General features: G+C 48.6%; 1 protein-coding gene across 4 annotated transcripts in view; it reads right to left on the minus strand.

Annotated features, from left to right (window-relative positions):
- Positions 1–13,919, minus strand: part of LOC121693114 (pleckstrin homology domain-containing family G member 3) — a 48,974-nt gene that overhangs the window by 17,562 nt on the left and 17,493 nt on the right. For all 4 annotated transcript variants that reach the window (XM_042072310.1, XM_042072312.1, XM_042072311.1 and 1 more), the window contains exons 3-4: positions 6,012–6,562; positions 2,242–2,336 (exon numbers count right to left, since the gene is read on the minus strand). In XM_042072310.1, coding sequence (XP_041928244.1) covers positions 2,242–2,336; positions 6,012–6,562 — 646 coding nt within the window. The remainder of the gene's footprint in view (positions 1–2,241; positions 2,337–6,011; positions 6,563–13,919) is intronic.

Here is a 13,919-nt window from a genome sequence, read left to right on the forward strand (position 1 = left end):
CCATGGAGTAGAGACACCACAATGGAAAAGGTCCCCAGCACACACTAAACGATGCAAAACAACGGCTTAGAAATGCACACAGTGTTTGTTGCACAAACAAAGACCACATGCAACTGAAGTGAAACACACAGGGTCAAGGACCAGCAAACACACTCAAGGTCTTCAAACGCTTACATGACTGTACTTACACAGCATCCTCTCTCTCCTTGGACAGACTGGACAATAAGTAATCATTGACAAGCCATGTAAATATGGGACAACACACAACAAAAAGGAGCAAAATGTGTGAGTGTGTGTGTGTGTGTGTGTGTGTGTGTGTGTGTGTGTGTGTGTGTGTGTGGGTGTGTGTGTGAGAGAGAGAGAAAGAGAAAGTGTGTGTGTGTGTCTGTGTGTGTATATTTATGCTTGTTTGCCAGGGATCAATGTTTAACAACAAACTCCATCTTTTCACACTAGTTTAAACATTCACAAATAAACCCACACAGACCAGCATCTCATGGCCAATCACATGAGGCCTGGTGGAGCTGAGAAGCCAGCCCTGCCCACCCCCCAGCTGGGCTCCTGGGCCTGTTTGGCCAGCTCCACTGGAGCGGAACCTCGCCTATACGTCACAAGCTTTAAATACCAGCCACGCTGCCGGCTCAAGAGCCTCATGCATATTCCTTTTTCTCTTTCATTCTCTCTCTCTCTCTCTCTCCCGCTCGGTCTTTTCTCTGTGAGCGACAGCCGTGAGAGCTGTGCTCAGGGTACATGGCTGGCTATAAAGGTTACACTGTCCCTGGCCAGAGATCCCCAAGACTCGCCCGCTGCTTTCAGGAAGCTCCGCGTGGTCGATAATGCATGCAACGTCTCTGGACGTGTTTATGATTCACATTTCATTTCCCATGCTCCTTCCCTCTGTGAAAACCTCAGGGAGAGAGAGAGAGAGAGAGAGAGAGAAGGAGAAAGAGAGAGAGAGAGAGAGAGAGAGAGAGAGCCTACTGCATGCCACACACGCGCACCTTCCCTGCTCTCAGACAGGCAATGGCGATGGCGTGCTGAGATTAGGGCTGTGCTCACATCAGTGGCTCTGGCTTCCCCTGAGCCCTTCACGCTAATTGGCACCAGTCACTCAGAATGCTAAACAACAGCAAAGCAGCCGAGCCACCGCGCACCACACCACGCTGCGCAACTCCCCCGGTTCCTCACGTTCGCTCATTATCGTCAGCGTTTATGTTTAACCAAAACTGTGTCTCAAAGCAGCTTGGAAGGCCACTTCTCGGAATACAACAGGCTATGGACCTTGGGTGATGGACAGTAGAAACTGGACAGTTAAACACGTCAGTGTTTAGACAGTAGGATAGGATGAGCTGGGAAACCTCTCCTAGGGGGTTGTGGCCATGTGTCAGCTGTGATGTGCAAATTATGTCTTGAGTGGTGATACAATCCCTTGCTTTAAATGGATGGATGGCTGTACGTCATAGAGATGCGCTCGATGTCTTCTTTCATTCCTCCAGGTGTTTTAAGGGCAACATGCATCATCACTTTCATTCAATTAGAATATCCTGCAGGGTGCTGGTGCTGGTGGTGACGTCAGTGTGGATGGCACAGGGTTAACAACAGCCACTGGACACATAACGTACCCTGTAGCATGACCTCTACATAAGGGCAGAGTTTGGTGGCCAGCTCATGTCTTGCCTCCATTATAGCACAATAATGAAGTGTCTAGGTCAAACTGCTATACTATCTCTTTCTCCACTCATTATTCTCTCTCTCTCTCTCTCTCTCTCTCTCTCTCTCTCTCTCTCTCTCTCTCTCTCTCTCTCCTCTCTCTCTCTCTCTCTCTCTCTCTCCTCTCTCTCTCTCTCTCTCTCTCTCTCTCTCTCTCTCTCTCTCTCTCTCTCTCTCTCTCTCTCTCTCTCTCTCTCTCTCTCTCTGCTTCTCAAACCTAGAGCTGCCAGATTGCTTTTAAATCCACTTCATTAAAGGGCATTTGCATATTTAGCAAAGCCTTGTTTGAATGTCAGATTACTCTGTGTTGCATTCGATGACACAAATGCTCTTTTGGGAAATAAACTGTGGCTTAGCCTGAAGTCTAACTTTATTCATTTAACCAAGCTGCACAATGACTACAAACATACTCTGAACCTAGACAATCATTACAGATTTGACAGTATTGTTAGTAAGATTATTTACATCAACACACACGATTCACTTGGCGGAAGGAATTTGTATTAAATTGGCTGTGTGTTTGTTACTTACCCATTGAACTCATAGATGTCCTCTATATTTCCAAACAGGGCAGAGACCTGCTCTGGACCCAGAGTGCCTGTGTCTATGATGTGGGCCAAGTAATCCTGCCATGAAACATGACAAAATAAATATTATTAAAATATATGCATGTATTGAATAATGTGTTACTGTGTTTGATATGCTAGCTACTGCATACATGTTTAATGTGATAAATAAAATAAATATTCTTGTTCAACCCATCTACACCCACAATTTTCCAGCATGGGCAATTCTTCACCAGCAGAGGGCAGTAACAGGCAAAAGACATGACAGATGTACTTAGAAAAAAGTCACCGAGGACCTTCTGAAACCTCACATCTTCCCTTTTGAACGCACACCTTGACTGAACAGGCTGGGATGGAACCCAAAGTGGACTGTGCATTACCCACAGCCCATCTCCTGACCCTGCAGTGCGCAACTCTGTCTCCTTGCCTGTAGCAGGCTTTTAAACGACAACCAGCAGTGACCAAAATGATGACCCAATATAACCCCTGTAGAGAGCTGGGTCATTTGAAGTGGATGCTTGGGCCACACACACACAGACACAGACACACACACACACACACACTAGGCACACTTGCTAGCTTGACTGTGTCTGTTTGCTCTTTTTGAGACTCTATTAGTTTATGACTTTATAGTGTGTGTGTGTTAGAGGGTAATAGAGGCTCACTTCTTTATTTACCATTTTCCCTTGCTCATAGACGCACACACACACACACACACACACACACACACACACACATTAGTCTAGCATTCCAGCATTACAGTAGGTCTAGCATTCCAGCATTAGCGCTCATTGCTTGCCACCACCCTATGGATTAAATACTTCACCTAGCAGGGCATTACAGGGCAACCGCAACTGACTACCAGCACCTTCATGGGCCAGACAGCAGCCGGTGAGAAATACCAGAGGAGGGAGGTCACGGCGGTTTCCATAATGCCCACACACATCGTTTGGACTTCACCAAGAAGGTATTTGGCCAGCCCACGGCCTCTGGCCCCTTACACCAAGGCCAAACATCATGGAAAATAAAACACATTTATTCGGAAAAAAGGGAATGAGAACGAGTTGTCTGTGAGCGAGTTCAGAGCGATCAGAGAGGCGGGGGGCGGGGTCTCTCTCGCGCTCTTTCTTGCCTTGGTGAGATGGTGAAAGTTGGGCTCTGCCATATTAGGCTACGGTCTCTCCAAACTCTGTGGCTACCATCCAGCTATGTGTGTGTGTGTGTGTGTGTGTGTGTGTGTGTGTGTGTGTGTGTGTGTGTGTGTGTGTTGTGTGTGTGTGTGAATGTCTGGCCCCTGTGGAGCTCCTCTCCACCACTCTGTCGGTGGTGTGTTTGTGGTTCAGAGTCACTGCTGGGCCTTGAGTGGTACACTGGCCTCCAGAGACTCACAGCTGTTTCAGCACAGATACACAGATGTGCAACTACCTATCTGCACGGATAAACACAGCCGCCACCACCTTTGAACACACCGATGGTGTCTAACACAAGCAAGACAAGCCATCCATGAGGTACAGCACACTCCAGCACACTGCTGTCACAAGGCAGGGGGAGCCCCTAGTATGGCCACTCAAAAGTGAAGGAACTAAACAAAATGGTTGATTTTGGGTGCTGGATTGGCAGATTTTCTCCATACTCTGTTCTGGCTCCAAAAAGCACTCACTGCAGAGAGAGACTCTGGCAAAATGGCTTCCTTCCTTTCTTTCCAGAACATAGAGCAAGTGTATGACACCATGCAATCCATTGTTGTTTTACAGTCATGGTCACTGCACATCCCTAATTCAGCTGTATGGACAGCTAGCATACACACATTAATCTGTCCAGATGCAGACGCATTCCTAGGCAGGGAGGGCAGCCCTTACAACGTTACAAAGAATCCAGAGGCGTCTCCAGCCAAACTGTGTGTGGGGCTTCAAATTACAGGTATGGCTACACCACCACAGCCGAGGGAAAAGAAACCGAGAGCCTGGCTCCCATCCAGGGAGTCGCAGGAAAACCCCAGCGCTCAGAACTCTGTGGGCTCTTCCCAGCTTCAGCAGCAGCAGTTGTTGTGGGCTCTGTTCAGAGAGTCACAGATGAGGGTGGAGTGGGGGTGCTGGGCTGGAGAGGGAGTTGCTGTATGAAGAAGATTTATATCAGAGGCCCCCAGAATCCAAGCGTGACTCTAAAAGGTGCAATGTTGCTCTTGTTGGTGGGGGGGGGGGTGTTTTTAGATGGAGGGGGTTCTGTATCATTGGGGTGTTGGGGGCAGGGGGCACAACTGCAGAGCTGGTGGAAAAGTGGGGCCAGGCTGGACAGGAAGTCTGAGAGAGAGGGCGGTACCACTGGCCAGGCCACAGCTGGGGCCGTGGGCTTCAATACCCCTCAGAGCATCACACGACCCCTCAACACAGCAGACGTGGAAACCCAGGACTGGGTTTGTTCAAAACGCTCAACTAGAATCATTACTAAGAGAGGAAAGGAACGTTCCAAATGATCTCATCATGCTCTTCTGATTGATGATCACAGAAACATATTGTGAAATGTAGTCATTTCCTCACCCAGGCACCCTAATAGGACATGCCTGCTCATGCCATCTTAGAGTAGATTTATCTGTAAGCTAGTCAAGCAATGAACGTAGCATTGGAACATCAATATAAATCAGCAAATTAGATTTCCAATAATGCGTGCAAGTTTGTGTTCTTTGTCTCCATTAACTACACACCATTATCCAATATGCGTGAGCTCTGAGTATTGCAGAAGTTGAGAACAGGAATACAGAAGTTGACAAGTTGAGAACAGAAAAAGGCATAAGTAGATCCCAGCCTTTGGTGTATATATGTTTAGAAACTCTGATGCATTCTTTTTCCACTTCAACATGCTGCACGCTAAACAGCCTTCAGACAAGAAATGGGGGCAATTTACACTGCTCTGGGGGCTTCTGGGAAGATTGTAAAACCATGAGGCCGACTACAACAGGAAACAGCCCCAAACTCCTAAGCGCTGGCCTCACGTGGAGTGGACCGCCTCCTATTCCATACTGCCATTCGTCTTTCATCTGAGCAGAGCACAGACTGGGATGAGCCATGATTGTGTTGCTTTGCTAACGCTCCCTTCTATGCCCTGTGGCGACGACTGTGTATTTTTCTAAGGATTGAGAGCCCATTGGGCCCAAATTGTCTAGTAATGTCAGTAATAAAAAAAAAATCTCTCTCAACCTGTTTCTGCATGGTTGCAGCTTGTTTTTTTTTTCCCCCCCTCGCAATTTTATTTTCGGGGGAAAATAAATGGATTTTGGAAATGCGTTTCATGCAGATGATGAAAACGCACCCAGACACTTGCGATGGCTGACGCTGCTGAAAAATGCTATTATGCCGTTCCAGTGGCTCAGCCGCGGCGGCTGTTTCATTTGGGAGCAGAGCTCTGCCACAGGGCCATGGGGCCGCGGTGAACGCAACACAGCCCGCCTCTGGCACCAGCCAGCCTGCGCTATTTGTTTTTGGCCTTTACACTGCAATAGAGAGCCATTCAATTCACCACAGCTGTTAAATGATATAGCAAGTGTTGGAGCAGCGGGTGAGGAAAGACTCTTTACAGGCAGCGTGTATGAGAAGCCTGATGTTATTCAAGGACAGCCTGGGCTATCTTTATTACAGGACTAATAATCTAATAGTCTTTCATTGCAGTTTGTATTCCTCAGCTGTTCCTCGATATACTGATACTAGGAGTGATTATCAAGTGATCATGTGACCTTCTCACCTCCACTATGCTGCAGAGGTCCCGCACATACATCTGTTCCGTCTCAATGATCTCCATGACCACGCGGTCCAGGTAGGTGAGCTGGGGGTTGGGCGCCATGGCGACAGTGGCGAATGGCGAGTGCCCGGGCGAGTCGGGCAGGGAGAGCTTCCTGGGTGCAGGTCCGTCTGCGGGGGGCGACAGGTGGACGTGGTCAGTGTCCTGCCGGAGCTCCTGCCAGCCTGTGTTCTCAGGGGGCAGTCCTGGCAGTGAGGGCTGCCTGGGGTGAGCCTCTGAGGGTGGGCTGAGGTGAAGGTCGATGTCCTGCTCCCCCTCCTCTTCCTCCGAGGGCGCGTGCGAGGGCGTGGTGGACAGGGGGGTCGTGGCAGCACTGCAGCCGACGCTCGGGCCCTCGTCGCGGGACGAGCCGGACGAGAGGGTGGACACCAGGCTCACAGGACGCTCGTCTTCCGAGTGCTCAGAGCAGGGGAGGCCACAGCAGTCACCCGGGGCGCCAGAGGACAAGGGGTCATGGCTCCCTACGGACGAGCCCGTGGACAAGCGAGGAGACTCTAGGAGAGAGGGAGGAGAGAGAAGGGAGAGGACATTAGTGAACAAATATATCAAAAGGGAGTGAGAGAGGCTGTGGGTATGTGCTGTGCGTGTTATGTGTGGGAGATTTGTTTACAGTTGTTCACCTAAGCAGTCTCAATTAATCAAGTGTGTTTGGACTTTGGTTCAATTATTCAAGTGTTTTTAACTGTTTAGTCGGAGTTGCAAATCCAAATGAATAAGGAATGTGTCTGCAAAAGAGCGAGCATATGTTTGTGTCAGTGTGAGTGCACGGTATGAAGCTCTTAGAGAAAGCATTGACTAATCAAGAAACTGAGAGGAATGGGTAAGCGCGGGGAATTCCATGGAGATGAATGACATCTCCAAAACGTGTTTCAAATTCCCTCCCATGGTTCTGCAGACCTAAAAAACAACAAGCATGCATTTTCCCAGCTCCTCTTCCTCATACAGACATTCCTGGGCTCCTAACCCAGTTTCCACACACAAGATCAAAGGTCCATACTTATTAACCCGCCGCTCAACGAGGTGCTGAGAAAGTCAAACACTCCACCCGTCACACTGGGGCCAGCGATAGGACTCCCCCTCTACATGTGCCTTCCTTGCATTCAAAATACACAGAACAATGTTCCTGCTGTAGTGTGCCAACTTCAAGATTTTACAGGAAGCACACTGGGCAGACGAGATGTAGCTTTTCACTGACCTCTCGTGCCTTGTGGGAAGGAAAAATTATTAACTTTTTGTGGCTCCAGTCCAATAATTGCTTCATTCCTATAGAACTCTCAAGCATTAAGCAGTAATGGGGTGGGATCGGGTGGGGTGGGGGGGGCGCATTCATTGAAAATGATTACTGACGTGTCCTAATTACTGAGGTTCACATTCTTCAGAAAGTCTGACCACTTCCTCTAAGCGCCTGGACTCGTGGAGGCCAAGGCTGGGAATAGTGGGACAAGGAAATGGTGGTGGTGGTCATGGTGGTGGGGGAGGGGGGGGGGGGTACAGTATCTGGGACAAGGAAGAGGCTTGGGGGGCATTCCGGCGTTTTTGTGTTTGTGTGTCATCCTTAAACTAGCATGAGCTACTGGAACACGCATGGAAAGTGGAGCAGTGGTGAGAAAGATGACGACCACCCGCTCATGGAAAATGTTTTTTTTTCCTCTTTTGACAGGATGGCCTCACTGGCTGGGATTGTCTACACAGTCTGTCGCTGGAGAAGGAGCTTCCCATCGTTTGTGTGCCCCAAGATGAACGAGACGGAGAGGGAAGAAGGGGAGGAGATAAGAAGAGATAGGAGGACCGGCTCACGCTCTGGTTTAGATCAGATCAGATCAACATTCACCACTAAAGACTCCCACCACGGCTCACTGAGTTCACAATGAACACGCAGTGACAGGCCACACAACAATACCACTAAAGGCCAAGACTAGGAATGCGAGTCTTATTTTTAGCAATTAGTGTTTACATACTTCTCATACTGTACTAAGGTAGGGTACCAAACATCACAGGCAGGTAATTTTCTTGGAATCTGACAGGTATGGCAGACAACAAATGTCAAAGAAAAAGTGTCAAAGAAATTAGTAGCTAGCCTGTTTAGTTATGTAAATTGCCATGTTGCACAGATAGTACTGTAGGCTACAAGCAACAAGGGTTGGACTGGGACTGTGCAATGTGTTTCAGAGGTAGGTCTACCAATGACAGTAGGATAAAGTAGCCTAGGATAAAATCATAAAATAAACTCTTCATCAATTCAGACTTAGACTATCTTAATAAGCTAGGCATGTAGCACACAAAGCTCACAATGTAACTCTATGGGAGTTGTCATGACCCCTTGTTTATTTCTGTAGACAAACAAAGGCGTCGGTCGAGATTCCTGATATTTGCTCTGAGTTGACTCTCTGCTAAGTGCTACATTCGGCTGTGTGGTGGCGAGGTGGTGAGTTTGAGGGGCGGCTGACGTCATATCGCTGCCGTGAGGCGGCCCAAGCCTGTCATTTCAGGAGCGACCGTCACAGACGCAGAGCAGCAGCAGATGTGGAGGCAGGCACAAGCTGCGGGAAACTGAGAGACGTTCAAAAAAGCATGCCAGTGCAGGACCTCGGAACGTGCCACTGCACGATCACCGCACGGCAACCCGCCCTGTGGCACACTGGCACAGCTCTGCCCGTTTTTCCGTGAGTCAAGTTTGAGTGTTTGTTCCTGGGAACATCCACACGGGCACAGTCAGCGAGAGCCACTCACTCCTCCAAGTGACGTCTGCCAGAGAGCACGGCCTCTCATGGTTAGTCAGCGGCTGCCCTGCCTGTTTTCACACGTTAGGAGACAATATGATGAGTCTGTTACGGGAATGTGCTACACACACATGTACACATAACAACCAAATTCTGACCCTTTTCTGGTGGTGTTTGCCCCCTGGACAGTTCTCTCACGGTCACTCATTAACCCCGCTGGTTACAGAGTTGAACCAGTGACCAGCAGGTTACTTTCTTTCTGAGTTTCTATACCCCCAAACATGATTCTGTTTTTCTCTTCATCACTTTTAGAGTGACGCCATCAGCCAGAATCTCTTGTGTGTACTGACTCACTTCACAAATAAACCCAATTCTGATGCCAATCCATGTGTGCTCACCGAAACACAACTCTAAACTCTCTCAGCAGGAGTCACTTGGGGATACAATGTGTGGCTTTTGTGGTCAAAAAATAAGAAAGCACATTTGCCTTTCAAGCATACTGTATAAATGCTAAAACATAGTTTACAGAGTGGAGCCTGGTTTATAACACAGCAATCCTAGTTAAATTAAGCACTATACTGCATTGTGCTCTGTCCAGTCACCTATGGCATGTGTCGAAGGCCAGTGTGAGGTGAAAAGCCATCTGTCTTACCACTGAGGTGCTTGGGGCGCACTGGTTCCTCTCTCTGCACACACACGTACACACACACATGCGCGCACACACACACACACACACACACACACACACACACACACACACACACACACACACACACACACACACACACACACACACACACTCCTCCCTGTGGTCACATACTCCTTGCTGCGGTAACAGCCCGGGCAGAGTGGCCAACAGATGACCCACACAACAGGAAGCTCTCATTTCAATTTCACGCCCCTGTGAAGGGACCTCGGCAATTGCGGCAGTATTATCACATTAGTCTACCATCAAACTGCCTGTGTAAAAACACCAGCCTTGGGAGAGAAGAGAGGGGCAGCCAGGCAATTGTGAGCAGGCAGTGCTTTCCAAAACAACACACTACGACCTGCACACACAGTAGACTTCACAATCAGTCTCAGAGGCCAATTTTATGAACTCCATTGACATTGTATTAGCTGCCAAACGTGGCACGACGCCTGCCAAAACGAGGACTGATGAGCCTGCACTGCTCCGCTCTGACACCTGGGCTTCAGGTAATCAGTCAGACAATAAAAGGTTATTATGCAAACCCAATGGAGAAAAGCACACGAATGAATGAGTCACTGTCCCAAGTCTGGAACAGTGTGAAGTGTCACGGCGAAGCAATTACAGGGTCTCATCATCATTTTAGGATCGTCATCATCCTCACTGAAGTAGATGTTCCAAGAGGGAACAATAGCCAACCCTCACACCTGAAAGCCCCACAGCTACAAGCTTCCCTGGAGGTTAAGGGTACTGTTAGAACCTGCACCATTGTTTGGCAGGAGAGACCCACCAGAAGCCCTTGATAACTGTTGCTTTGATTCCCCACTTGTGCGAGATAAGATTCAAAGAGGGCTGAAGAGTCCTGGGACGTGCACACATGTCATTTTAATGAGCGTCCATGATCTCTCCTCCAGCTGGCAGAGTGGTGAGCCTATGGAATGAAAACTACTTGGTGAACATATGGGTAGAGAGATAAGGGGAGGTATGTGTGTGTCAGTGTGTGTGTGTGTGTGTGTGTGTGTGTGTGTGTGTGTGTGTGTGTGTGTGTGTGTGTCAGAGAAAAAAAGTGAGTGAGCTAACAAGCGGACAGGAGTGTGTGTGTGTGTGTGTGTGTGTGTGTGTGTGTGTGTGTGTGTGTGTGAGATATTGAGAGAGAGACTTTTCAACTCAAGCAGGAACAGTGATCCTCACAGGATCACAGACAGCAGCCAACAACAACTCCACTCTGTGTCAGCCAGAGTCAAAGGCCACGGAAACAATGGGCAAAGCCAGCGCCGCCATGACACCCTGCCTATGCGCCTCTTGCCTGAAGAAGCCATTACTGAACAATTCCCGTTTACACATGACTGAGCCCAATGACATCAGTGTGCTCCCGTGGACCAAAACAAAGCAGCAGCATGCCACACTTCAGAACATTCAGTCAAGAGGTCACTGCTTGCTTTGTTGGGAAACATGAGAAGAATTGACAGGTTTACACACACACACACACACACACACACACACACACACACACACACACACACACACACACACAAAACACCATTCAGCAGCTGGGGCAACCTTGTGGTTTTGGTGTAAACCAAACATTAGCAGAGCTATTTTAACCATGACGTTGCTCGACAGGTGGCTACATTCTTGTCAGCGGAAACTCGGTGAAACGAACGCACAGCAAAACAAAAGAGTCCCGACACCTGAGGAGAGACGGCTCTCGAAGTTCTCTCAATCTCAAGGAACGGTTTCCGAAGATGAAGGGATGACAACTGGACAGATGCAGATGCCGTATAAAAGCCAAGAACAGCTGCTGCTGCCACTGGGGTGATGGGAGAGTCATCACTGTCTAGACTGCTGACTGACAAGCTGCCCACGTGCAGGACAGGTAATGACAGGGAGAGAGAGGGAGGGAGACAGGGGAGTGGGAAGATGAGAGAGAGAGAGAGAGAGAGAGAGGGAGAGAGAGAGAGGGAGAGAGAGATAGAGGGAGAGATAGAGGGAGAGATAGAGAGAGAGAGAGAGAGAGAGAGAGAGAGAGAGAGAGAGAGAGAGAGAGGGAGAGAGAGATAGAGGGAGAGATAGAGGGAGAGATAGAGAGAGAGAGAGAGAGAGAGAGAGAGAGAGAGAGAGAGAGAGAGAGAGAGAGAGAGAGAGAGAGAGAGAGAGAGAGAGAGAGGGAGACAGGGGAGTGGGAAGATGAGAGAGAGAAGAGGGAGAGGACTCATCTAACAGGAGGGATGTGACAGAGAAACAAGTAAAAGCAGACTATACACTAGGATGACTGTTACTGGATTCAACCATAAACACATAGAGACACGCAAGTACAGCTACTCATTCTGCGGTCATTCAGTATGAATAATACACAAATAGCAAATGTTACATGATTTACAGCGTGTGTGTGAACGCAAACACACATACACACACACACAAACACATCTACAACAACATGTATAATATATTACACAATTTAGGACACACACACACACACACACACACACACACACACACACACACACACACAGTAACATTTATAATACTTTTTTTGATGTTTTTGTTGCCATGGCCTTGGCCCACAGTAGAAGTGAGACATGCACAGACACAGTTAGAGCATATTAGTCTTCAGAAAAGGGCCCATTCATGAGAGCAGGCCCAGTGCATGCCACACTGCTAGTGCCAACACTCTGGAAATCCATCTCTGTCCCTCCTCCTCCTGTATTCCCTGTCTGGGTGGGGGGGCTTCGCTTTCATGCCTAACTCAGTGCCTGCTCAGAACAAACTCTGTCTTTTTCCACGCTGCTATACTGTGGGCAGGAAGGAACTCAAGACAGAGTTAATGTAGTTTTTGAATTCCTTTGTGACAAATCTACATGTTTACGTACAAACACAGCCTTACACAGCAGAAATCTGCACAAGCAGCTCAAACCATGGTGCAACAACCAAACACAAGACAAAGCCATAGCAATCTGTTAAACATACACTAAAAGGACTTTAGAGGGTCTAGGTCACTTCTGGGTGGATTAACAAATAATTCACCATGTCACCATCACTCTGGTGTGTGTGTGTGTATGTGTGTGGGTGTGTGTGTGTTGGGGAGTAGATTGGGAAAATTCCAGACATAGCGATTTGCCTAAACGTTTCAACCAGCCATTCCTGCCATTCCTGCCCGGTGGGTTAAACTTTACGGGAATGGCCAACGGGGTGGTTTGTCTGCAGCACGGGACATTTCCATCTCATGTCATTCACACACGCCCCCCACTCACCTCTCACCTTGCACCTGGCCATGCTGTGCTCAAGCCCTGAGGGTGGTGCTGGGGTACACTGGGGTGGAGGAGGGAGGTGGAGGTCTACCTTTAGGTCTGACGAGAATGAATGAGACTTGTGTGCTACCTGCCAGAACCGACGGCAGAGGTGATGAACTTGACGATAGAGATGTTGTGGAAGAGAGATAGGTATTCTAGTTTTTCTTAGGGGGAAAGGGGATTCGGAAGATTTATTGCCTGGAAAAGGAAGTCAATATAATGAGGAATTCCGTACATAACGTGCACACTTCAAGTGCAATGGCCATAAATCATAACAAAAGGTATTAGCTAGTGGTTCAAAAATCCAAGAGCTTCCATCAGTCGACACATCTTTCCCGGTTCTCTCTCATTCTCGCTCTGCATTCCCCCCATAACCTGTTGCCTGTGGCTGCAAGCACAGGCTGTGCCATGGAGAGTAAAATGTCACCGACGCTGTTAGTTCATGTTTTTCCTCCTGCCGAGACTGCAAAAACATATTCCATCCGTCCTCCAGGAGAGGCAAACAAAGGCCTCCATACAAAGCCTAGCCGTGCTGCTTCCGCAAAGGGAATCTATGCAAAGGCATCCGATCCCAATCTGCACTGTGTGTGTGTATGTGTGTGTATGTGTGTGTGTGTGTGTGTGTGTGTGTGTGTGTATGTGTGTGTGTGTGTGTGTGTTGTGGCACTCAGACATAGGTGGCTTGGGCAGAGCTAGACATTTAGTCAGCAGCTCAGCCATGGCACTGGCATTTAGCATTTGCCTAAAAGCAGTTTGATTGACATGGCATATCTTATTTTGAAGGCACTAACCAGCATGGTAGGTATTCCAGTCCCACCCTTGAGTAGAACTGATTCTTATGGAAGACGCAAACTGATTGGAGGCATCCGTGGCCTACTGGTTAGGGAATCGGACTTGTTACGGTGGCCGATTCAATCCCTGACTGGCAGGAAAAATGTGGGTGGGGGGAGTGATCGAACAGCGCTCTCCTATATTCACATCCACGGATGAAGTGCCCTTGAGCAAGGCACCTACTCCACAACTGCTCCCCGGCTGCCCACTGCTCTGGGTGTGTACTGTATGTGTGCTCTGAGCTCACTGCTCCAAGTGTGTGTATGTATATGTGCGCACTACCCCCAGAAGGGCAAAATGCAGAGAACAAAGTTAGAACTTA

Source organism: Alosa sapidissima, chromosome 19, assembly GCF_018492685.1.
Source record: "Alosa sapidissima isolate fAloSap1 chromosome 19, fAloSap1.pri, whole genome shotgun sequence".
NCBI classification, from domain to species: Eukaryota; Metazoa; Chordata; class Actinopteri; order Clupeiformes; family Clupeidae; genus Alosa; species Alosa sapidissima.